At 32.9% G+C, this 24,990-nt stretch overlaps 1 protein-coding gene across 1 annotated transcript in view; it reads right to left on the bottom strand.

Annotated features, from left to right (window-relative positions):
* Positions 1-22,708, bottom strand: part of hdlbpb (high density lipoprotein binding protein b) — a 39,753-nt gene extending 17,045 nt beyond the window's left edge. Inside the window, exons 1-15 of the mRNA XM_021480308.2 lie at positions 22,631-22,708; positions 20,505-20,585; positions 18,884-18,982; positions 17,504-17,652; positions 16,681-16,896; positions 13,119-13,325; positions 12,824-13,039; positions 9,524-9,730; positions 9,344-9,451; positions 7,134-7,238; positions 6,436-6,514; positions 5,960-6,099; positions 3,489-3,593; positions 513-626; positions 167-253 (exon numbers count right to left, since the gene is read on the bottom strand). Coding sequence (XP_021335983.2) covers positions 167-253; positions 513-626; positions 3,489-3,593; positions 5,960-6,099; positions 6,436-6,514; positions 7,134-7,238; positions 9,344-9,451; positions 9,524-9,730; positions 12,824-13,039; positions 13,119-13,325; positions 16,681-16,896; positions 17,504-17,652; positions 18,884-18,959 — 1,809 coding nt within the window. The 5' untranslated portion in view covers positions 18,960-18,982; positions 20,505-20,585; positions 22,631-22,708. The remainder of the gene's footprint in view (positions 1-166; positions 254-512; positions 627-3,488; positions 3,594-5,959; positions 6,100-6,435; positions 6,515-7,133; positions 7,239-9,343; positions 9,452-9,523; positions 9,731-12,823; positions 13,040-13,118; positions 13,326-16,680; positions 16,897-17,503; positions 17,653-18,883; positions 18,983-20,504; positions 20,586-22,630) is intronic.
* Between the last annotated feature and the right edge of the window lie 2,282 nt (positions 22,709-24,990).

The raw sequence follows: 24,990 nt of genomic DNA, 5'->3' as shown, positions 1-24,990 counted from the left end.
CACTTAGAGCTGTGTTACACACTACATGGAGGGGAATTTTCAAAAACCCATAATATGGGCTCTTTAAGGTAAATTAAGATTCTGTTTCCTATTTTTGTTTTAACAGATGTTTATTTCAAACCCATCAATCTACACAATCCCAATATGGTTGTTATGGTGTGCTCACCTTCTTAATGTTGGCACCTCCTTTGCCAATAATGTTTTTGTGGAACTGCTTATGAATGGGTACAGAAATTGAGAAGCTGCTCTCAACCTGATAACATGAAAAGCACATAATTAGACACTAAACCTCAATGCCATTCATAGAGAACACAATATCTCAACTGTAAACAACCACAGATTTTCCTTCAAAACAGGAAATAGAAGAAAAAACGAATGTGTCATCTGATCATTTCACAGCTGCCTGAACACAAACTCTTAATAGCTGCTCTGTGAATCTGTGAACTAGCATTAGTAAGTGAGCGAACGTTATTTGAGAGGAGGAAGGAAGCAAGAGGAAATTACTCTAGTACCAGCTCAGCGATGAGTTTCTGCAGAAACTTTGCACATTTCTCCACCTCATTTTTGGGGCCCCGCAGCTGCACTATGTCACTTTTCTGTTGCTGGTCTGGAAAAATGATGATAACCTGCGGAAAAGAAATCAAAGGCATCTGTATGAAATCAAATCATCATTTAAAGGCATAGTTTCCCCTAAAAAAGACAATTCTGTTCTCATTTGGCCCCCTCCACTTGTTTTAACCCTGTTCTTCTGTTCACACACACACACAGACACAAAAAGAAAATTTATTAAAAAAAACGTTGGAAACCTATTACCATTGACTTCCATTATTAATTTCTTTTCCTTTTATGAAAGTCAATGGCTACCAGTTATTTACCTCTTACATACCAGGTATATACAGCAGTTATAGGAGTGCAATTAATTACCTCTTAGGACCTTTTTTAAACACTCTTCCATAAGTTTTACGACCTGATCACCCCTTTAGGTTTCAACGGGTAACATTGGCCACATTTTAACTTACAGTATAATTACTTAATACTGATTGCAAGAAAGCACAACAAAAGACACTTAGCTTGGGATAACTCATCAATGCAATACAATTCAGAAGGGTTAAAATGAAGAACACGCACAGGTTGAACTATTCGAGGTGATTTAACATACAAAGATTCTACAAATAATGCCAATTCATTCTCTTCCAGCAGATGACGCCTCTAGAAAACGGGAATGTGTCATAACAGCGCAATGAATTCTGGGTGTTTAGGACAAAGGAGACTGATTCCAATTGATCTCTTTAGATTTTTTGTAATGTTTTTTTTTGTATCATGTATCACTCATCAGAAATAAGTGCTTGTACTACAGGTAATGAAGAAAATCATATATGGAGATGTGTTCTTGCAGCAGCGTTGATTCTCTGTCAATTACGGATAAATCCGCTCCCTTTGCGTCTGCGCTCGACTTCTCTAGTTACACTTCACCGCTGGATACATAATGTTATGGAATGCATATTATCAGCCTCTCAGACACACAAAGAGCCTTTATAAAGGTATATACACACGTTAGTCCATTTTATTCTGAGTGTTCGTGAGTGTTTTTTTAAATATACTACTATAAAACTGTAATTTTTTAACATCGAGCTGCAACTCACCATGATGTAGATTCCCAAGCTCTATAGAACAATAGGAATAACAGTGTTGCCTTGGCTACTTGGTAAACAAACCAGTGTGATATCAAATCTAGCAGGATTTTATCAACTTTATAAACTACACTGCACCCCAATATTCGCAGATTAAATTCAATCAAACAAAAGATTCAATAATTTCTTCTCAAGTAATGTGGCATAGTTCACCGATACCATGTCTGTGGCGCCTCATGACACCATCGCAGAAAGTCTAGCATGTTTCATTTTTTTTCCCGTTCTTCACAACGAGTTCCGTCACGTGGGTGACACTTTGCAATAGAAGCACATACTTTAATGTTATCTCAGCAGGTGCTGCTGTTAATGCGCCGGTCAGGTAATCAAAAAATTCTTCTGGAGTAATTTGGAAACATGTTCAGTGCTGCGAATACATTGGACAAGTATTTCCTGCTTATCAAATTTGTCATTAATAGTGAAAACAGGGTAACACATTACAATAAGGTTCATTAGTTAATGCATTTCCTAACATGAACAACACATGTACAGCATTTATTAATCATAATTGAACATTTATTAATGCATTATTAACATCCAAACTCATGCTTGTTAACATTAGTTAATGCACCATGAGTTAACATGAACTCACAATGAACAACTGTATTTTCATTACCTAATGTTAACCAACATGAACTAATACTGTAGTAAATGTATTGTTCATTGTTTGTTCATGTTAGTAAATGCATTAAGTAACATTAACTAATGAACCTTATTGTAAAGTGTGACCGAAAACAGTTTAATATAGGCTTCTCTAAAACTGTATTTATTTTAATTAGGGTAGGTGATTATTTTATTTAACAGACCAACACAATCTCATGGCAATTTTTGTTTTGGCATATAAGCGGACTTGTTTTGAAGCACATCACCTCAAATGTTATTCGTTATTCTTGTTTATAGATAACTGACCAAAAAAGATACATTATAACTAGGATTAAAACGATAGCAAACGAAACTAGTTTCAAAAAGATATTTTTTCCAAGAAAAATATACAAATTATATTTCTGCTTGTGTCCCTCCACTACTTAGCTATATGGGTGGATGATTTGTTTTTGGTTGATGATCAGTTATTTATTTGCTATTTTTTTATGTCATTATTTTAAAGATTATGTTTTGAGCATCTGATTTCTCCTTACTGCTGCTGATGTGCTGTCATTTTCTCCTTCTCAAGTTCGGGCAAGAGAGTATTTAATAAAAAACCCATGGCAGGAAAATATACATTTAGATTTTAAAGAACATTTCCTAATATTAAAAAGGAATAATAAGTTTGATCCTATCCACGTCGTAATGAAATATCAAAAAACAATTTAATTGAGATAAGAAATATTGTTATAGCAACACTTGTGACTGCTTTGGGAAATAATGCTCATCGTAGAGTTCATGGGATGACTGATCGTGAAGGAATGTCTAGTCTGGCACATTTGTTACACAAGACAAGTCAAGATTTTATCAATAAAAAAATATTGTATTATACGTATATATAAAATATTAAATATACGTATAATCTGACAAACTGACTTTCTAAACAGATAATAAAAATTTTGTGATCTAACCAGGGCTTAAGATAGCATTTAAGACTTTATACTCTTTAAGTTACTAACTAACTTTTAATACTCGGACTCCCTGATATATTCTTTTATGTCCAAGAAAAAAAAAAAAACTAAAATCAGAAAGGTTTGGAAGCACTTGAAAGTGAGTAAATGGAAATGACATTTTTATTTTAAGGATCAACCATCCTTTTAATAAAAAAAAAAAAAAAAAAACGTTACAAAAAATAATGTGTTTTACAAAATAAATTACCTCAGGAAACTTGTCGCGCACTTCTTTGATCTTCTCTCCTTTCTGCCCAATGATGGTGCGGTGAAACTTCTGCTCTATGATCAGGTCCTTTGTGCGTTCATTTTCCTATATTGTAAAAGATTTACAAAACTTAAATTAAGCAACCGAAAAGTATGGTGGCCTACATGTTAAGAAAAACAGGCAAACTGAAAAAAAAACATATACAAACTGAAATAAACATCATCAGTTGAACATATGCGTACAGAAAGTCTCAGAGCACATGCAAATATAGAAACCCGCTGCAAATTAATAAGTGACAAACTCAGCTTTCTGTTTAGTGTTGTTTTCGGAAATCTGATTATTTTAATGACCTGGTCATACAGTTCCTTGTTGTTTGTACATTTTTATTTCTGAGTGTAGCTTTTGCTAACATGGCATTTAATACCATTTGATTTAACTTTAATGTGAAATTGGTCAGATTATTAGAGCAAAAGATAAAAACACAATCAGTAGGGATTCAAACGATCAGGACGTTACAACAAACACAAAAAAACACCACACCTCTCAGATCTCCGACAATAATGTTGCAACTGAATCTAAACAGGAAGCTGCCAGGTTCATCATGTTTTATTTCTCTTGTGGTCTCGTGTGGTTTCTGTATTAGCATATGTTTGGTGTGAATTTGTGTGCGTGTGTGTTGTCAAACTGATGAAGATGTTTTCTCAATTTGTTGGTGTGTTCTTTTATTACTAGCAATGCAACTGAGAAACCGAACAGAAATTCATAATAAAGTCATTTACAATTCATCTGAAACATGCTGTGACTTCAATTCCAAAGAATTTTGTACGAAAAATGTGGACATTTTGAAAAATGTGCACACACTGGACTCTGAGATGATTGGCAGAGGCATGTTGAGTATTTGTATGATGCATTTCTCACAAGTAGTTTCAGTTTTATATTACATACATTTGCTTTGGCTTGACGTACAGTATACAACAACTGCTTCCTTACTAAGGAATGTGGTTTCAGACCATCAAAGTAGCATTAATTTCCCCATATATTAGAATTTGTCCTGTTTATTTTAATTTGTGTCTATCCTTAACCATCCAATAAACAGGGTTTCTGCAGGTTTCACCAAGTCAAATTTAAAACTTTTTAAGAACTTTTCAGGACCATGAAGAATAAAATTTCCGACTTTAGCTAAATGCTAAGGATTTTTTAATGGCTAAGCAAAAAAAAAAAAATCACCCTATCAAAAATCTAATTCTAATTAGTAATTTTTAGGCATAACATTTTAAACAATGTGTCAACAAGTGTTAACATGACTTAAAAAAACTCTTTAAAAACCAAATGTTTGCACAACAGACTGTTATAATATTAGTTTTGAAAATAGTATTGCTAAAAGTTTTATTGTTGGTGATGTGTGTTGGATCGATTAATAGTTTTACATAAACAAAAGAAATTTAAGACCAGAAAATGACTTAACCCTATATTTCAGTGATTTTAAAACAATTTAAGACTTTTTAAGACCCTGTGGAGACCCTGAATAAATCTGTTGTTTGCTTTTTACATAAACATATCCTTAACATTGAATGAATGATTAGATGTTGTATTTTGTATTTATTTTAATTTTTTTTTGCAATAACTATATTTTGAAAAAAGCTATTTAAAAGAAGACCTCTGGCCAGCATTTAATACGTTTTCTATGTATATATAATCCCTTTTGAAAATTAAGTTTGATTTGGACACCAATATGGGATGTCTTTTTCTTCATCAAGCTCAAAAGATTAGGTCAACACCTGTTTTCTTTGTTTCCATTGCCTTTTACTTCTAAACACTGTAAAATTGAAATTCATTTTTGAGAATTGAGGGGAACAAAGACCTGTTTATAATGTTTTTAACCGTCATGTTAGGCTTGGGCGTCTATATTACCACAGGTCTCTTTAAGTGAAAAATTTTGCAACTATTGCAACTTGCAAGATATTTCATGGCTTTTCCTAATTATTTTTTATGTTTTTTTTAAATGTTTTTTTTTTTTCTATGAATAATAATGTTTCTGATGGTATAACATGATTGCACCCATGTGATGTTGAACAACATACATAAAAATGATACATCTCTATTTCTTTTATGATTTTCTTTAAATTAAAAACTTTTCTTTGCTGTAACAGAAACAATTCTGTTTTTAGTTGTTGATGTTTTTTCTATAATGTACATTTCTACTTCATTAGATGTTGTATTTAATGATACAATTATTTATTTTATTTCTAGATATTCAAATTTAAGTAGGACAAAAGATTTTGTTTAAAATTATAGTTATCCTTTGCACATATTATCACTGGCATCACAGTAACCCCAAACAATGGGGCAGTGCAGCAGATCTCAACATAAACTAAGCCTAAATGTTTATTTTATGAAGGGTTACTGTTTTTTCCTCTCAATGATGAGTCAGGTGTGATTCATTTTCGGTAAAGTACATTAGCATGTCTCACCATCCGCTGGGCCATGTCCATCAGTTCTTTGCGAGCAAGCTGCACTCCCTGAGGATCACCTTCAATGCGAACCAAACCACAGCGCTCCGAGTCCTGAGGAATCCTCACCGATACCTTGTACTGCTCCTTTATCCGGTTTACTGGGAAAAGCACACAACCATTCAATTCTCTGTTCATTAATCAAAACATTACTGCTACAAATATGTTATGCATAAACTGAAGAATATATAGACAGATCCAATGTGCAACACAGTCATACATTATATTAGATATTGTAATGGAATATTGTGGATAGTAACGATAATAACACATGAAGTTATTTTCAAAATAAAGGGAGAAGTACATTTGCATCCATTGCATTTTAATGCCACTACTTGCAATCAAATCACATGTAAACCCGAAAATTTGACTGTTCAAAATTGCCCAAGCATGACTGAAATTTGAGATTCAACTCTCTAGAAAGGATTTTAACTTACTGTTGGCTCCGTTTTTGCCTATGAGGTGTCTGTGGAAACGCTGATCAATGTTAATCTCTGTATAGTCCATTCTCACCATCTGAAAAAAGGAAATAAAGCACCCGAAAGCTACACCTAAACAGTCTGTTTATGTTTCAAAATCTCAATCTAGACCTGAAGAACTAATCAGGGTTCCTGCACTTTCACGAACAGCAGATTCAAAGGTCATTTTAAAAATACCATTCATTTTTGATCTAGCACTTTTGTAATTCATACCCCAGCATATATAGCACTATGAAAGTCATTACTGTACTTAACATTTCAATTACACTTAATATTTACATAAAAAGTCATTTTCTGACATTTTGATTATTTTAAACAATCATGTTCAAAGAACTTTAATAAAAATTTTATGAATTCAATGCAGGTGACATTCTAATGCGGCTTCTGAAATATTGATCAAATGTGCATTAAATGTCAGTATTATTGTATGATTTAAATGTAAGATTTTTTTTTTATTTAAGTTTTTTTTAATTCAGTTTTTGACAATTGTTTAAATAAAACCATAAACAAATTTAATTTGGGACTTCAAAATGTATTTTCTTAAGAGGAATTATTTAACATGCAAAATTTATATTTTTTAGTCATTTTAAGTACATTTTATCTCCATTTTAACAACAACAAAACACCCTGAATAGGAAAAGCAGTAGTTCTCTGACCAGGTCTTTGATGATCTCCTGTATCTGAATCTGGGCTTGTTCCACCTCCTCTGTCGGTCCCTCTAGACAGATGCGCTCCTCTCCATCAGTGAACTCTATATGAACCTGATGACCAACAACAGACACAGAATCTCATTACACATTTATGAGTTACAAATAAGAGTTCTAATGTTACTACTTTCTTTGTAACACAAATGGATGAACTATTCTAGGACTTAATGTGGAGATCAAAATTAGACAACCACCTACAATTTCCTAAATGTTGAGGTCACTGCTTGCTCCTATTTGAAGTTAACAGTAGTACTGTAAAAGAGCCGTTTTTAAGCATGTTTTCATGATAAAAAATAGAAAAAAAGAAAAACTCTTTAAGATTTCTCCTAGTCAATGGGGTCAATATGGTCCCTGTTGGTAAATTCAATTTATATTCATGTGATGTAGTGTAAAAGTCACGCATCTGTGTTGGTCACAGAGCATATCGTTTTCCAAAAATCCAAAAGCCAATGAAAAAAATCCCATTTGGAACCCTCTCTGGATCATAGATCATGCCAACTTCCAGGTAGGTCTACAAAACTATGACATCTCAGCAGAAGCATGCCCACCTTCAAACAATATCTGAATTGCTATTAAGGGGTGGGTGGGTACTAGTATAAAAATTCTATTCCACTGTATGATTAATTTTGACAGTAGTAATATATTTCCCAATTTAGTTATTAAAATAGGTCATTATACCAGAAAAGTCACAAAAAATATATATAATAAATAAACTTTAAATCTTTTATTTGGACCTTTTTGCAATTTTAAACTTTTTTGGATAAGCTGATGCCAATGTATTTTGTTTGTATGTTTTTGGGAAGTGGTCATTGAATTAGTTTGTCATTTAATTTCATTTATAGAGTCAGTTTTGAGATTTTTGTGTTTAGATTTCCACAATAAATTTAAATGGGATTTTATAAACCCAATTTATGCTTAGCTCTTAGATGGAACAACAACAAAAAAGATTTTAATTTTTATTCCTTTAACAAAGGTTCCACTGAATACATTTCTCATAGGGATTTCACATTCTTAAAGCAATATTTTAAAGACAAAGGATTAATATTACAGACGGTGAATTAAGCTCTAAGTAAGTCAATCCTCGTTGTATCAAAAAAGCATTTAATGACATCACTTCATGTTATTGATGTGTTATACTTGAATTTTCCTAGTCTACAGTTGCATTAGGACCCGGGGGAGGCTGTAGCACTACTCAAGTGACTGTTCATCTAAATGAGAGATATTGTACACAGATTTATTCTGTACTCACATTCGTAGCTTCAAGTTAGTAATCCAAAACAGTAAATCTAAATCATAGGTAAAAGTTTACCTCAAATTTTTATTTTACCATGAACGCTCTGGTCTCGTGAGCAGTGTCTTACACATACAATGCACATAAGTTATTAGTTCAAGTACACTGCCACACCCACATATTTACATGTATACATTGATTTTTTGAAAGGTTCATTAACGTTGAATATTTATTTATTCCCTGATTATTTTAGACCCTTTCGTTGTAACATTACCGGTAATTTACCGGAATGCTGCTCTGAGTGACATCTACTCCAGCTAATCAGAACATTCAGACGAATTCACATCTGCACTGTTTATAAAAATAAAAACCTTTGAATATTTTTCAGACACATTTAGCTGCTAGTTGTTAGTCGGATAACGTGTCTAGCTTCTTTCTCAATGTCAATTGTGTTGTTCACAATACCTATCCATCCACAGAATTTGTAATGTAATCAAATGTGTGAACATTTAGCCACGGTTCGCACTTCTGCGTTTGGATGTCCCGGGGACAAAAACAGCTGCATAAATGCTAAAGCTTTAAATAAAAGTAAAACCATCAACAAAATACTGCCCCTCATATGTATACCAATACAAGCACAGCTGTTTAGAGGTCATTTCTGGTTAAAGATGTCAGAATTTACAGATATTTTGGAATAGATGTGTAAATGGTCTTTTCCAAGAAAATTCCAGAACTTTATTGTCTCCGTGAACAGCACTTTTTTAAAAGAAATTGTTCATTTTTTAAGTTGTTCTGGAAATTTTCTGGGTATTTACTGGTATCACTGTGTGAAAGGGGGTATTATCTGCCATCATACAGCTCAGCTCTACTTGCTAAATTCCAAATCTGACATCTCATAACATTGTGCTTTGATTTCACTTTTCTATACCTTAGGCAGCTGCTGTGTAATGCGACTGATGTTTTGTCCTTTCTTGCCAATGATGAATCGATGAAGCCAAGCCGGAGCAATCACTTCTGCCACTATAACACTTTTAGCCTGCAAAAAATACCAAATGTCAAGGAAAGGAAGCGAAAGTGAAAAATATCTACTATATTTAAAACATCTGACCTTGGCGTAGACCTGTGTAAGAGCAGGACCTAGTTTATCTGGCTCTCCTCGGAGGATGATGGTCTCGGATGCGGAGTCCAAAGGAGGCATTTCCACAGACACCCCTGTGTTCTCCAGGATCTCCTGCAGGGTGTTTCCTTTTGGACCAACAATGTACTTGTGTTGGGACTTTTTCACCTCCACCGAGATTGTGGTAGTTTTTCGTTTCTGCTCGTCAAAATAAAGAAATCAGTAAAATTGCCACCAGATGCATTTTTGTACACACTAATTCATGCAACAAAAATATACAATGTTTTTGGAAATACGCCTCTGATATAGTGTCCTAACTAAATGCAACATGGTGCCATGACATGCAATAAAGGTTATGGAAAAAAAACTACTATGCAGGGTTCAACGCTAAGGATTTTTTCTACTGGCCCGATCGGACCAGTGGTTCAGATTTTTACTTGCCCTGCCAATATTGTCACTGGCCCCACCAAATAAGTTAATAGTTGTTTGTATCAAAGTGTTTGTAAATCTAGAATTTAAATATTTTAAAAAATGTTAATAAAGTGTTTTGCAAACAAAAGTAGCAAAATGTGCAGGTATTTTATTAAACAAAAGATGACTGACCGGCCAAACTAATGGCAAACTGTATAAAACATCATTTTTTTTAGTCGGGGTGTAGCCTTATAAATGTCTGCTTCCAAGACGTTAGAGACAAATGTTTTCCTTTAGCATCATCACTTGATGTTGCCGCCATGTTGCTGTCTCTTAGCTGTACTGGTTGTTACGGAAAAAAAATATGCTCACAACATAAAATCAGATAAGAGGAACCGAGAAGGTAGCATTTGAAGGCTTAAAAACACAAATGGTTTCTCTATTCTGACTGTATTTGCACGCAATTGACAAATAGTCACAGGCAAATTAAACTTCAGTGACAGGGCATTAGTGGCCCGATCGGGCCAGTAACGATCCTGTCTACTGTCCCGAGCATCTCACATGCTGGCCCCGGGCCATCGAGCAGTCCTCATTGTTGAGCCCTGCTATGACATCTGTCCTTTACCATCTGTCCTTTATGTTTAAACCATCTGCAACAGCAATGCGTAAAATTTTTACTTTAAAAACAGTTTCTATTTCTGTGATGTCACAGCAAACAGCATATACTACTATAGCAATTATTGCCTATATAGATTACATGCTTTATTCAATGTTAATTGCTACCAATGGGGCTTTGAATACCATTTTACAGGACATTTATGGGGAGAACAGGCAAACTCTGCACAGAAATGTCGACTGGTTTAGAAGGGACTTTAACCAAAGACATTCTTGCTGTGAGGCAACAGTGCTAATCACTGGGCCACCGTGTCGCCCATCTAGAAAGGAGGATGAGTAGGAGTGAAAGGGGGGATTCTTCAAGACGAAGATACTGAGATAAGAATCTCTGGTTATTTATAGTGATTTAGGAATCATTTGATTGGATAATCAATCGTAAGCTAATGCGGGACCAGCCGTGAACAATCATAAGCATGTGATCCTCATGAAATATGTTTATAAATAAACTTCAATAAGTGATATATAAATAATATTTAGAGTGCATTTAGATATCAGTAATAGCAATTTTTACAGTGTTTTCATTTCTTGAACTCACGGATTCCAAATTTTCAAACAGTATATTGTCCTATCGCCCCAAAAAACATCTATCAATAAAAAGCTGATTATTTATCTTTCAGGTGATGTATAAATCTCAATTTTCACAAACTGGCCCTTATCCTCTTAAGGCCCAAGCTGTTTTTAACATGCTTTTTATATTTCTCTTTGCGATTTGGGCTTATTGGAACCCATTTAGAATAAAACCTAAGTATCATCTTTTGATTTGATGTACTTTTAGAGAAAAATTATGTCCATATATGTGGACTGGTGGTCCGTATTTACATAAAACGCTTTTTCCTGACTGTTTTTTATTGCATATAAAACATATTCATTTTTTAGAACATGTTTTGACTATCAGAGAGTAAAAACAAAATTTTTTGCCCATTTTGACAGTTAAAAATAGGGCTTGGGACATTTCATACGCTGCAAAACAGTTGCAAAATGACACTATTTCTAACAAAATATAAAACATTCAAAGTGTTTTAAATAGCCAATTAAGAGTTAAATGAGCTGTCCACATATGTGGCCACTATGCCCCAGGGGGTTAAAACTGTTTTTTTATACGTTAAAATGTAATTAGTTTCTGTAACTGCAAAGCTGAATTTTCAGCATCATTGATCCAGTCTTCAGTCTCACATGACCCTTCACAAATTCTTCACAAATTCTGAAAACTTTGATAAATCTATAGTTCAAATAGATAGCATTTATGTAAAAAAGAAATTTGTAACATTATCTATTCAACGTGCCCCTGATAAGAAAGTAGGGGTGTCAAAATTAATTGTTTCTTCGGTGCACCGCGATGCAGACGCGGATAATTCGGTATCGATTCAGTAATAATCATAACCGGTTATAATGTACTGACGTCATTTATCTCCTATGCGCTCTGTCGTGAGGGAGGTGAGCGCCGGTATTTACAACACTCAGCCAACTCAGGGCCGGCCCGTGGCATAGGCACCATAGGCAAATGCTAAGGGCGCTGTACATCCAGGGGGGCGCCAGAAATGAGCGCGCTTCAGTTGGTTTTGTTTTCGATTTTCCTGACACACATTCAGTTATAGACGGCAATAACTCAAAAACCTCTTACCCTAAAAAGATCTAAAGTGTGTTTCCTACAGAAAGACAAAGCTGGTTATGTTTCACAGCTGTCTTTCTTTTTTTTCGCTCGACATTACGAGCACTGCTCCGTTTAAGCCCTCGCAGTCTGCGTTAACTTTAGCCGGCAGAGCTCGGGCTGAGAGGAGCTCTCAGTAAGGGACCGTCGGAAAAGTGCTTATTTTTTTCGTTTTTTTTTTTTCGTTTTTCTGCTCCGCTCAGCGCGAGCTCTCCCTGTTGCAAGGGCTTAAGTGTGTGTGTGTGTGTGTGTGTGTGTGTGTTTGTTTGTTTGATGCTGTCTTTGTTTTTGAATGTGTTTGAATGAAAGACAGTTTGGTGCTGTGTGTCTGTGTGTTTATACAGACAGCATGTTATAGCCTCCCCCCTAAAATATAACACTGTATATGGAAAGCATCGTCAATGCACCGTGATGCAGGGAGATATCGAATTGAACCGAATCGATGGCATGATAATCGTAACCGAAACGAACCGTGAGACCAGTATAGGTTCACACCTCTATAAGAAAGTACTCTCTTACTCTTGCTTTTTTTAACACTTGAACAGTATTGTAATCACCTTCTCTTCATAGGTGGCCCGGATGCGTGCGATGGCCATCGCCACCGCCTCCTTCTCTCCAGTAATGACGATCTCATCTTTGGGAATGCTGGGTGGTGGGATGCTAATACGAGCTCCGGTCTCCTGACTCAGCTCTTGAACAAGTCGATTATAAGCACCGGCGATGAATGGATGAAAAGCTTTCTCAAAACACAAACGTTCCACAGCACGCTTGTCCTGAAGCAGACAGCGGGAGCATAGTGAGATTAAGAGAATTCAAATGTTTAACTTCTTGTCATCTAGCTTTAATGATTACCTGCTCTGCAGAGATTAATTGAATTTCATGGCGAGCTTTCTCAATGCCTTCCTTGGTGCCAGTGATGCGGATGTTGGCGTTGGGATCGTCAGAGCGGGGAATGGCGATCTTGGTCGCTGTTTTTAACTCCAGTTCCTGCAACTTTTCCCCATTCTTTCCGATCACAAATCGATGATGTTCTTTCGGGATAAGCACAGTTGCCGAGGCCTGAGAAAATCAGCAAAGATAATGTATAAACATTTTACAATACAGCAAACTGGGTTGTTGGTTTGTTGGCATTATTAATTTTGTTTTATTTTGCATGGTAACAAATAAAAAAACATTGGTAATGTTTTAAAAAAAAAAAACTAAGTACAGTGGTGTGAAAAAATGTTTGCCCCTTACTGTTTTCTCATTCTTTGATTTTGATTCCGCTTAATAATCAAAACCTACATTTAAAAACTGCATGATGTGTTTACTTGTGCTATCTTTGACTAATATTTAAATTAGTTTAATGATCTGAAACATTAAAGTGTGACAAACTAAGAAAATCAGTAAGTATTCTAGTTTTTTGTGCAAGAGGTAGATCTCAGTTTTGTCTGAATTTAGTAATGGGGTTTTTTAGGCATCCAATGCAATTTTTCACACTACTGTGTATGAATGATTTCACACCCTGAAAAGCAAAACCTGCAAATCGCTTTTTTGCAATAATTATTGCTTTAAAACAGCTTTACAAATGCTACACATCTCTGCATTACAGTCAGATATTTTATACGAGACATAACCTACAAAAATACACAGTTCACAAATACACATTTTATGCTCAGATCATTTTGGACCTATACGTTAAGAACTTTTAAGTGTAAAAAATGTTTGAAAAATATTTTGTTAAGTTAAAAATGTGTCATGCTGAGTTTAGACTGCAGGATTTTCAAAGTAGTCGCTTTATAGATGTGTTCACAATGCTAGATATCTGGGGTAGCGCTCCGTCGTTGCTGTGTTTACTCTGCAAGATCACCGACAGTGGGTTTCACATCGCATGACTTTACAATAGAGAGAATCGCAGACAACTTTTTCTCTGTCTGCAAACAATGTCTTAACCAAACAAACGCAAGCCACACTCCTACCAAATTTCCACTAGTTTTTTGTTAATTTTTTGGGTCCAAATAGACTAAATCGAAGCACTTATAACTTCTACCCCAACCTACTGCTGGTCTGCAGACACCCATACTAGTGGATTCTGTCAGATTGCATCTTTGATAGTTCACACTGTATGATTGTTACTTACGTGAATGAGCACCAATTTGCCTGTGATTTCAGGCATTTGTCAGCCATTTCTCAAAACCTGTCAGCGAGTCAAAATCGAAGCTAAAATCATGCAGTCTAAACTCGTCATTAGTCTCATTGCCATATCTGCAGATTGTGACAGTGATCACTTTGCTCATCTGACTGTTTAATTTATTCATTCAAACCTTTTAAGATTAATATATACATTATTTTGATGATGCTGTTAGATGTGTTTTGTTCTAATAACTTTTATCAAATTACACAGTAAAATAAAATTTTTCATCAGGATGGTGAAACAAATTTGTATATATACAGTTGAAGTCAGAATTATTAGCCCCCCATTGAATTTTTTTCTTTTTAAAATATTTTCCAAATGGTGTTTAACAGAGCAAGGAAATTTGGTAACACTTTAGAATAACTATCCGTTATAACTAGTTAATAGATCATTAATAAACTGTTAGTTAATGAGTTATTAATGACTTGTTAAATAAAATGTAATAGTTTGTTAATTATTTATAACTGTGCCTTATAGATAGCCAACAGATAACTTACAAGCTGTTAGTTAACAAGTTGTAAATGACTTCTTAACTGTATTTTAATGATTATAGCTATACCTAATACATTAGTAACAGATCATCAACAAGCTCTTAGTAAATTACTTACTGAAGACTTGTTAAGTATCAGTTAATAGTGTATATATGTTACTGGGACGTTATTCTAAAGTTGTGATTATTCTTCATCTATTAACTGTTAGTAAATGAGGAATAGTTGCAACTTTAGAATAACATCCCAACAACATGCATAAGCTAATAACTAACACTTAACTAATATATTAACTCACAAATCACATATCAGTTGTTCCAATCTACTAACACCAGTTAAACTTTTGTTGAACTTGAACTTATTCCATCCATTTGCTGTTCAACAAAGTTTCACTGGTATTTGTAGATTGTTAACAAACTATGAACAACAGATTGGTAAAGTGTAAGTTAATAGATTGGTTAAGTGTTAGTTATTAGCTTATGTATGTTATTGGGATGTTATTCTAAAGTTGCAACTATTCCTCATTTACTAACAGTTAATAAATGAAGAATAGTTGCAACTATAATAACGTCCCAATAACATATATAAACTATTTACTTTTACTTAACAAGTCTTTAGTAAGTAATTTACTAACAGCTTGTTCATTATCTGTTTCTAATTTATTAGGTATCGTTATAAATCATTAAAATAAAGTTAACAAGTCATTTATAACTTGTTAACTAACAGCTTGTAAGTTATCTTTTGGCTATCTATAAGGCACAGTTATAATTAATGAACAAACTATTAACTTTTATTTAACAAGCCATTTTTAACCCATTAACTAACAGTTTATTAATGATCTATTAACTAGTTATAACGGATAGTTATTCTAAAGTGTTACCGGAAATTTTTACAGTATGTCTGATAAAAACTTTTCTTCTGGAGAAAGTCTTATTTGTTTTATTTCGGCAAGAATAAAAGCCGTTTTTAATTTTATAAAAATAATTTTAAGGTAAAAATTTTTAGCCCCTTTAAAGCTATATTTTTTTTCAGATAATCTACAAAACAAACCACTGTTATACAATAACTTGCCTAATTACCCTAACCTGCCTAGTTAACCTAATTAACCTATTCAAGCCTTTAAATGTCACTTTAAGCGGACTAGCATCTTAAAAATATCTAGTAAAATATTATTTACTGTTACAAAGATAAAATAAATCTGTTTTTAGAGATGAGTTATCAAACTATTATGTTTAGAAATGTGTTGAAAAAAAATCTTCTCTCCTTTAAACAGAAATTGGGAAAAAAAATTAACAGGAGGGCTAATAATTTAAGGGGGCTAAAACTATATATATATATATATATATATATATATATATATATATATATATATATATATATATATATATATATATATATATATATATAATAATTAAAATGTTAACTTAAAACTGTTAAACTTAAAGTTTCTATGAATCTTTAAGGGATGATCAACAGTGCCATTACAGAAACTACTTACAGATATAATTACATGCAGGTATTCAATCAATCATAAGTACAATGTAAAAAATATGTAATTATTACACATTAAGTACATTTTAACAAATGATTAATGTCAGTGTAAGTACATATTAGTTAAGGCCACATGATATAAAGTGGGATTGAAATTTACTGTGTTTATGCTCTGATAACAGCAGCTGTTGAAAATATAGCTACTCACAGCAGGCCTAATGGCATACAGTCTAAATAAGAAGAGCTGAAATCCAACAAGCACCTGAGTCTGCAGTCGAGCCACAATCTCCTTCCTTGCTTTCATGACCGAGTCCAGTTTTCCGGTCACCATGATGGAGAGGCCTTGGTCCTTGGCAAGAGACAGTTCGATGTGCGCTCCGGTTTTCTGCATGATGTCCAGGCACACTTTCGCCTCTTCACCCTCACCGAACTGACTGTTGTCTTTATACCGCCGCTCCTCCAGAGGGACATGAAACACCTGAAGATGTGAAGAGAGTGTTTACAGATGAAGTGTGCCAGGCGTTTGTTGACTTTTACAAATTTCAAGAAGTATAATCTGAATGCAAAAACTGATTATGTTTGTTACACGAGGGATTGTCAGGAAACAAATATTAACAAACTGTTGCTCTCAAAACACAGTTTAGAAAAGGGATAGTTTATCTTAAAATGAACAATTCCTCATATATACTCCCGAACATGTGCAGTTTCTTCTTTCTGTTGAACAAAATAGAAGATACTCTGATAAATGAACCAAAAAATGATATTGAAGTCAACGGCTGTTTTTCTTTAGTAAATCTACCTTTGTGTTCAACAGAAGGAAGAGGCTCAATGTGATTTGGAACAAATAGAGGATGAGGAAATGATGACAAAATTAAAAATTTTCTGTAAATTGTGCCTTTATAACAGTTTTTGGCCAAAATAAATCATCAAAATGGTAGGATTTCTATCATTTCATCAGCATTATCATCAATCACACCTGATACAATTCATTAAACTACCAATAAAACCATTAAGATCACCACACGTTCAGGGTGCTTTAAGTTGTTCAATACCTAGACAACACAGAGTGGATAAACCGTTTTTACCTGAGTGATGACAGAGGCTTTGATGGGTCTGATTTTGCTCCAGGCACCTGCTGGTTCACCCGATTTCTCACCTGGAGAGCCCTTTTCCGGTAAAGGAGGAAAGGCCTCCAGATAGGTGGGTATATAGGCCTCATCCTCTGGTGCACTACCTACACAAATATAATAAAAAAATTAACTGTAAAAATTGAGTCATTTGTAATTGTATGTAATCATTTCTGACCCTAAACTTGGAGTAATCCTAATCAACACCAAAGAAAAAACTCCACCGAAATCCTACTTTTTAAGGCAGTTTATTTAATTTAATGTATTGTACTGTACCATACCATATTCTGATCATATTATGAATTTGTTGTGTGTATTATATAATTAGATGTTGAGGTTTTGCATACTAATTTTTTTGCGAACTAATATATGATTTGCTCTTTTGATCTGTTTTTTTTTTTTTTTTTTTACACGTGATGCTTTTAGCTATGATTTTCTTTCATTTTTTCCTTATACAAATATTTTAGATTTTATTTTTAGAAATTGTTGCATTTTTTTGTGAATTGTAAAACATTTCAGACAGTTGCTGACTTTTTTTACAGTCGAAACAAAGTCACCCACATAATTTGTTAAAAATAAATCACAGGGCACAGGAAAAAGATTTATTGTTTAGTATTGAAGTATTGCTACATTACAAATATTATTTTGCAAATGAACAGCTGGAATACAAACTGTGTAAATAATTGATTAATCAGACATATTATTGATACATTTTTATTTCAGTTTATTGCCAATTGGGTACATCAATTACATGATTCGAACAATCATTGTAACTAGAGGTAATTTATTATTATATTATATCCTTCGGCCTAGTCCTAATTTAGTTCATCCAATTCAGAGACCTTCTTGCTGTGAGGCAACATCGCTAATCACTGAGCTACCATGCCGCCCCATATTATATTATATTATATTATATTATATTATATTATATTATATTATATTATATTATATTATATTATATTATATTATATTATATTATATTATATTAAAATATATATTATATTACTTTAAAATATATATTATATTATATTAAATTATATTATTTTATTTTAAAATATATATTACATTATATTATATTATTTTAAAATATTTATTATATCATATTATTTTAAAATTATATATTTTATTATATTATATTATATTATATTATATTATATTATATTATATTATATTATATTATATTATATTATAATCACATTTACCCTGATTTACAAAAAAACAACCATTACATAACTTCTGTAGCAACAATTTTCTAGTTTTTGACCTTTCCTGTCATAAAAACAAACTTTTTTTTTTAAATAAACAGTTTCAGCCTTAATTTTACCACAGTTGTCATACCCATGATCTGAACGTCCTTCAAGCCACTGCGGTGCTCGGCAAAACTCTCCTGAGTCAACACTGCCACAGAGCTCATGTTTCAAGACCGGATCCGCTATCCTGCAGACACCCAGAGGACAAAATACAGAAAAAGCTCAATAAAACAGCAGTGAAGATCTAATCCAAAAACAAAGCCCTGAACAAAACTAACTAAAAGAGCCAACCAGTAAAAAAGACACAGTGTTAAAGTGCATGCTGAGCTGTACAGTATATTCTCTGTGCTATCTGCAGGCCAGCAGGGGCCTAAAACACCCGGGCAGGTCCCTGAGCCCAGCAACATCTCTCTCCCCAGCTGAGCTCTCCAATTAAACACACACTGCAGCTGCCTGAGAAAATCTAAGACTAAGAGCCTTGGGTGTGAAGAATAATATAATGGTTATTGATCACTGTCTAAAACACTTTTCAATCCTTTAGATGGCATATAATATGTTCAAACATAACCATTTTTGTTTAATATCTACTGTATACAGTTAGAATTTACCATTTGAATTATTATAACACACAATTTATATGGTAAAAAATTATTAGTATATAAAGGTCCAAAAAGCTGTATTCAAATCTGTAACAATGTCAAATTTTGGTAGCTGTTTTCCCCTTTAAATATAGAATATGTTAAAATATATAAATAATAAATATATTTTAGCTACTGTATATTATTCCATACATTTATTCATTACATGTGTGTACTGACAGATGCAGTTACTTAATCACTTACTTTTATTAGATTATTCTTATATGTATTTTATGGTTTAATTACTTTTGTTCATATTTTTGTACTGTACTGTTTGATAATTTATATTTCTCAATTTACTTTTATTTTATTTCACCCCACTATTTATTAGATATCTTGTCTATGTATTTTATCATCTAATTTCATTATTCTTTTTGTTTCTGTACAATTTAATAATTTAATAGCTACTCATTATTTACTTTTATTTTATTTTATTTTAGCATTTATTAGATTTTTTGTGTATATATTTTCCTATGTCACTTCAATAATCTTTATTCCATCATTTTAGAACTGTACAGTTAAATAATTTAATAATTACTCCTTAATTTACTTTTATTTTCTTTTACCAGAGCATTTATTAGATTTTTTTGTGTATATATTTTTTTTCGATGTAACTCCAATTTTCTTTAATTCTTAATTTTTTAGTACTGTACTATTTATTAATTTTATAATTACTTATTATTTACTTTTATTTTCATAGAAATGTTATTTATTTAATTACTTGTCACTAATTTTAACAGTTTTTTTATTTAATCTAATTTATTTGATTATTTTATTGTTATTTATTATTTTATTTAACTTTTTTATGCATTTTGTAATACTATTTTTCTCTGAACTTTTCCTTTGCAAGAACCCTGCCTCAAAACACCTGCGCTAAAGCATGTGCTAAAGAGTACAATGTAAGGACTTTGGAATTTTTTTGAGCATTTTCCTCAAAATGTATTAATTATTTTCCACTGCACACATACAATGATGCACATGCTACTCTTAATGAGTCAATTCTTTACAATTTACACACCTCAAACATGCCTAATATCACATGAATGCAAAAGTCAGGAATGTTTTACCCACCTGCAAAGGGTCAAAAACCAGAAAGTCCGTCCAGGTGGCTGCTACCGAGAGCTCTTCAGTGTCAAGTCTGTTTGTTCAGCCCTGAGGTTAACAAAGAGAGATTGTAACCAGCCTTGTGATTACATACACAGTGTAAAAAAAAACACACAAACACACACACACACACACAGCAGGGCCCTCTGAGGTTGACCAGGCAGGGGCCTGAGTCTCAGTAGTCAATCCTGAGGGAGTCAATAGCTAGATGCGGTGCTAAGGATAGTCTCTTTTTCATTCTCAGGTGACCAGGTGTCTAATTGGTGTGTGGGTGTTTGTGCTTTACAGGAGTGATGGCAAAAATACACACAGAGAGACAATTTACACATGGGATCGATCAATACATTTTACACATATCCAGCCGAAAGTCATTCAGAGGACAAAACACCCATGTAGGAGAATAGATGATAAAATACAGGCATGAGCTATTAGACATTTGACAGTAATTATTAGGGCTGCACAATATATCATTTCAGCATCGATAATGCAATGTGCGCATCCGCAATAGTCACATCACAAGATATGCAATGGTGAGTCTGAATTTTAGTTGACCAGAAGTCCCTGCCACTGACTTCATTTGCATGCATTTTTTAAGAGTCTGAAACGTTTGGGCACAAAAAATTTGGATGATTTGAGGTGTGAAGTTTAATCATATTTAATTATTTATACAGTTTTTTTAACTTCGAATTTTTATTCGAATGTTTCTAGTTGAAGAAACTAGAAATATCTACTTTTTTAAAGCAAAAATTTGATTATTTTACTTCCCCCATTGGCAGAAAAACTTGCTTGTTTTAAGGAAAACCATTTAATTTTGACTTAAGTTGAAAACAAAACAATATTTTACTTGATTTAAGAATGTTTGGACAAGAAATGAGACAAAGCAAAGTAAAAAAAGCTTTTTTGTATTGTGATTATTACATTTCTGTACCTGAATAGAGTTAACTTGCATAAAAATGGCAAATAGAGCTATTCTTGTGAAACTGACTTTATATCGTAATATTTATCAAAGAAAATCAAAATTTTACAATAGCATGCAGCCCTAGTCATTTTTATCTAATATTGTGCTTATCTTATTGCTGACTGTTATTCTGCACTATTATGCAACAATAATAAGTCTGTAAGAGGGATAAAACATTATATTTGATTATCTTAATCTGCTCTTGACATTAACAGTTCAGTTTTAACTTGTTAAAATGCTCAGTTTTGATATTAGCAACTACTTTTCCACTACTAAATGCTAATTCTTTACATCACAAATTAAAATTCACCAAGTAAATAATGTATTCTCGATATCTTGAACTTTATTGTCACTATTTGTAACCAGATACACAGCCATTGAAATTCATTTTATGATAATAATTATTTATTTTCATTTTCACGAATTAGATTTGTACTATTTAATTGATTCTAGGCATCAAGAATTTGACTTTGGAGCTTCAAATTTAAAAAAAATCTTTTCTTACTAATAAAAATGTAATTATATAATATAAAAATTGTTATTGTTACTAATAGAAAACTAATTAATGATATCTAGATGTGCTAAAATGAAGTATTGACATATTGTGAATGAATGAATAAAAACAGTTTGCCACACATCAATGGTAAATGTTTCCACAAACTGCCTGCTAAATATGCTCAACATAATCAAATGTAGTGCTCACCTGCCTGTTAGCAGATTGTATAAAGGCTATATTTAACGTGCATCATGCATGATTTAAATCATCTGAATGCAGAGCAGCAGATCAGTGTAAACAAATACAGGAGCAGGCTAACAAAACTACCTGCCATTTAATAGCGCAAATGTCATTTAAAACAGCTGTTAAAACCTTCAATATTTAAGTACATTAGATATGCATCCTCGGTCAATTGTAAATGCTAGTTGTAAACGTTCAGGATAACGGAATAAATATTTAGAATATCTTAGTTTAGCTCTCGAGCTAATCTGCTACATGTAACATATCGTTAGCAGCAGAGCTACTGTCTATCTCTGTTTTAAATACAATAATCGGACTGCAGGAAACGCAGATCTGTTCTTTCGGTTCACAAAATGATGCGATAAGTAGCACGTCAACGAAACAATAACAACTGATCACCTTATCAGAAGGAAAAGCCTTGCCGCTGGTCTGCTGATAGTAAACACTGCTGCTGGGAGTCGAATCCCGAACTGAGTCGGATCTTTGATTCATGAATTATTGTTATGATATGCAGCATTGCAGCTCTCAATATTATCTTAGATATTATCTGTACTGTGCCAGTAAATGATGCATGTTTTAGTAAAGTGTTCATTGATATTTTATTCTATAAACAACTGATATTGTGTCTAAAATAAAAATAAATATAGAGCATTTATTCACAGAAAACATCAATTTTGCAATATAAAATATCCCATTTTCAGTATGTGTGTGTATCTGTGTATATGGTTTCCCTTTCTGCAAACAATTGCTCTAAATGATACTTTGCAAGGTATCAATCCGTATAATCCAATTATATATTTATGTCATTCAATTATTATATTTATTCTAAGAAATACAATGTTGAAAATAAATGTGAAATTAGCCTATACATCTCTTTATGAAAATATTTTTTCCACATTTCCACATTATTCAAGAAAAAAATTAAACTGTTAAGGGGTTGTGAAACAAACAAATAAATACAATTATTTAAAATAAAAGGGTATTTGGGCATTTAATATTTTCAGTTTGCATGAATTCTTTAAACAAAATTGGATTTTCAGTTAATGGCAAAAGGTTTTTAACTTCTGCACATCTTCTGGATAAAAATTGTGGAAACATTTTGTGTTTCCTAAAACCTCAATTATATTTCAAAAGCAAAAACCTTTAATGCTACAGTTTTGAATTATAACACAAATTATAATTTGTTAGGATAAATTGGAGATCGTCTGTGTGTTCCCTCAGTAAGCAGGAGTGCTCCAGGAAGACAACAACAACTGAGATGTGTATCATACAGTTTATTGCTCTCTTCTAAAGAAGACTGGGGCATTCCCAGTCTTTATACATCATATTCAAGGTTACATGGGCTGTGAATACATGCAAATATTCAGTTCAGTTCAGTTCCACCTGGTCTTTCTCCAACCAACCACACACAAGCAAAACAATTACACTCCATACACAAAATGTCAAAGCGCCCTAGTACAGGAACAACTTACAATAAGATAAAAACAGTTAGGAAAAACAACAGGATATGTGAAGAGTGAGTACAGGCATATTTCTTTCATAATTATAAGTTATCTCTAAAACAGGGGTGCCCACACTATTTTTGTATAAAGGACCAAAATATAAATATTTTTAAGAGCCATGGGCCGAAGAAGTTGTAATATATATAGATCCAGTAATTTCCTTATTTATTTTCTAATATTTCAAAATAAATAGAAAACATCACTTTAAATCATATTAACTCGCGCACTACTATTTAATTACACCTTATTGCAATAAAACTTAAACAATCTCCTTTATTACAGAGTGGAGTTCAATGCTGAATACACCAGTCAAGCAAAATCTGCCTTTGACATGATTTGCTCACCAAAGTCTCTGGATTGTCAGGTGACAGTATGTACATTTAAACAAAATCTGATATATTTACACCATTTAATTGAAACATTTCAAATAGCTTTCCCGACAAAACAAACAAACAAACAAACAAACAAACAAACAAACAAACAAAGGGTTGCACTAAATTTGAATGGACAATATAGAAGTCATCCCCATCATTCTCATCACTCTTCTCACTCAGATGAGATGGTGGGCCAAATCAAATCAAAGGTTACCATGGGCCAACTTTGGCCTGTGGGCCCAAGTTTGAGCATCTCTGGTCTGATTTATATCTGTATTTACATACGTATTATTTTTGACCACATCTGCCTCCTGAACCATACATTCATCTTTAGTTTTATTTAAATAATTAAGCCTAATTATCACCTTTTTGTGTGTTTACTTTACTAAATTAACATTTGCATGAAACATGATCTATTGTTTTATTTGTGATTTCTGTAATATTTTTTTTTTGGTCCGTCTTCGTACTGGTCAATTATATTACATCTGTTATAAAAGGTACAACAATCTTTAAAACACTAAGAGAAAAAGCATGTGACTTTTATGTCATTTATTCTTCCCTCATTAATTTGTACAAAATGTTTACTATGCACCAATATTATATTGATTATTTGTAAACTTTGTTATTGTGATATTTCAATTAAATTTCTCATTGGCTTTTTAAAAATAATAATATGATGAAAATGCATAAAATTCTCGTTTAGACATGACATGTGGTCTCTGTTCTGAGGTCAGAATCATGAACTAAATCAAAAAATGGTGGAAAATGTCACCTCTGTCACTGGCAACTCTTTTACTATCAGTTCTGTTGATGGTTTAATATGTTTAACAATAATTACTATCAGAATCAACTGTTTCCCATTTGTGCATTTTGCTTTATTTTA

The sequence above is a fragment of the Danio rerio genome, chromosome 12 (genome assembly GCF_049306965.1).
Source record: "Danio rerio strain Tuebingen ecotype United States chromosome 12, GRCz12tu, whole genome shotgun sequence".
NCBI classification, from domain to species: Eukaryota; Metazoa; Chordata; class Actinopteri; order Cypriniformes; family Danionidae; genus Danio; species Danio rerio.
Note: the sequence above shows the minus strand (reverse complement) of the source record. Positions and strands in the feature narration are given on the sequence as shown.